The 2,182-nt window shown below is 47.5% G+C and overlaps 1 protein-coding gene across 2 annotated transcripts in view; it reads right to left on the bottom strand.

Moving 5' to 3' along the window:
* Nucleotides 1-1,645, bottom strand: part of AIRIM (AFG2 interacting ribosome maturation factor) — a 15,269-nt gene extending 13,624 nt beyond the window's left edge. The window contains exon 1 of one of the 2 annotated variants that reach the window (XR_010981945.2): nt 1,072-1,454. Coding sequence is in view for 1 of the 2 variants with exons in the window: in XM_068100372.2 (XP_067956473.1) it covers nt 1,072-1,352 (281 nt within the window). In the remaining variant the exon portion in view is untranslated. Of the gene's footprint in view, nt 1-1,071 lie in introns of both variants that reach the window. The other variant, XM_068100372.2, reaches the window with a different exon arrangement.
* Nucleotides 1,646-2,182: the final 537 nt, after the last annotated feature.

Raw genomic sequence — 2,182 nt, forward strand, 5'->3', positions numbered from 1 at the left:
GGTGTGCGTGTATGTATGTGTGTGGTGTGTGCGTGTATGTATGTGTGTGTGGTGTGCGTGTATGTATGTATGTATGTGTGTGTGGTGTGCGTGTATGTATGTGTGTGTGCGTGTATGTGTGTGGTGGGTGTATGCGTATGTGGTGTGCGTGTATGTATGTGTGTGGTGTGTGCGTGTATGTATGTGTGTGTGGTGTGCGTGTATGTATGCGTGTGGTCTGTGTATGTATGTATGTGTGTGTGGTGTGCGTGTATGTATGCGTGTGGTCTGTGTATGTATGTGTGTGCGTGTATGTATGCGTGTGGTCTGTGTATGTATGTGTTTGTGGTGTGCGTGTATGTATGCGTGTGGTCTGTGTATGTATGTGTGTGTGGTGTGCGTGTGGTCTGTGTATGTATGCGTGTGTGGTGTGTGTGTGTATGTATGCGTGTGTGTGTATGTATGTATGTATTCGTGTGTGGTGTGTGAATGTATGTGTATGTGGTGTGTGTGTTGTGTGTTTATGTATGCGTGGGTGTATGTATGAGTGTGTGTGTGGTGGGTGAGTGTATGTGTGTGTGGTGTGTATGTATGAGTGTGTGTGGTATGTGTATGTATGTATGTATGTGTGTGTGGTGTGTATGTATGAGTGTGTGTGGTATGTGTATGTATGTATGTATGCGTGTGTGGTGTGCGTGTGGTCTGTGTATGTATGTGTGTGTGTGTATGTATGTATGCGTGGGTGTGTGTGTGTATGTATGTATGCGTGTGTGGTGTGCGTGTATGTATGCGTGTGGTCTGTGTATGTATGAGTGTGTGTGTGTTTGTATGCGTGGGTGTGTGTGTGTGTGCCCGAGTGCCGAGAATGACAACTGAACTGAAGTACCGTAACCAAAGCCTCATTTTACTGATAAAATAGCGCTAAATTGTTGCTCGGCACGTTATTTACGTTCATCTTCGTGCTTAGCACTTATGGGTGATGATTTGTTTTCGGATCCACGGATGTCACATTTATAAATGCGTTGCTTTGGTGACGAAGAAAATATCGACTATTCTAAGATAAGAAGAAGAAGACGAGGAAAAGAAGCTCACGCATGGGAGTCGATGTCTCTTCGCAACGCCTCAGCGGCTCGGATAAGTGCAGCACGAAGTCTGCTCTTCAGGTCAGGCAGGGAGATGAGCAGAGAGCTTCGGAGGTCAGCTTCGCGCAGGCACTCCATCTGATCGGCCAGGTTTGCCAGCGAAACGAGCAGCACCCGGCAATCATCCACGGCCTGCTCCCACGTCGGCCGAGCCCGCTCCAACGTCGCGAAACAGCTTCTCAGCGCCGCACGCACCGCACGTACACCGTCCGGCCGTCCTCTGACGGACATCTCGGCTGATCTTTTGATTTGGATCCTCTAACAGATTCTCAGTTCCCTTTCAAAATACAAGAAGTCGCGGAAACAAGACTCATTTCCTGTGATTAATGTGCTCTTCTTCTTCATAACCATTGAAAATGGCGTTCTCAGTCTCCATGTGGATTACGCCCCCGAAATATAACCGACATGGATGTTAGTATGTGTAAGGCGTCACTCTGCTGCTGGTAATTAATATGTGTCACTCTTTCAAATTCGATATAATCGCTTGAATCTTCATAAAGCAGTCTTTACAGGTATCCAATCGCAATTCTGATTGGGGAAAACCCTTTTGGGGGTGTGGCGAGGGGCGTGGTTCTCCTTGGTCATGTGACTCGTCTCTGCAGGATGAGATGAACATGAGGTTAAAATAGTGAAGTCCATCGCCTTTTACATTGGCAATCGCCATGCAATGCATACTTTTACACAAGGAACCTCCATGTACGAGGGGGCGATTTGGTCCATAAACAAAGTGCTACATCAACATCACATTGATTTCATTGGGAGGAAGAGGAATGCGGATAAAAACGTGGTTTATTGGGGTGGGGATGAAAACAGTGGGGCAAGTGGGATGAAAACAGTGGGGCAAGTGGGATGAAAACAGTGGGGCAGAGTTGAGATGAAAACAGTCGGGCGGAGTAGGGATGAAAACAGTGGGGCAGAGTGGAGATGAAAACAGTGGGGTGGAGTGGGGATGAAAACATTGGGGTGGAGTGTGGGATGAAAACAGTGGGGTGGAGTGTGGATGAAAACGTGGTTTATTGGGGTGGGGATGAAAACAGTGGGGTGGAGTGCGGATAAAAACG

This window comes from Myxine glutinosa, chromosome 9 (assembly GCF_964187855.1).
Source record: "Myxine glutinosa chromosome 9, kmMyxGlut1.1, whole genome shotgun sequence".
Taxonomy (NCBI): Eukaryota; Metazoa; Chordata; class Myxini; order Myxiniformes; family Myxinidae; genus Myxine; species Myxine glutinosa.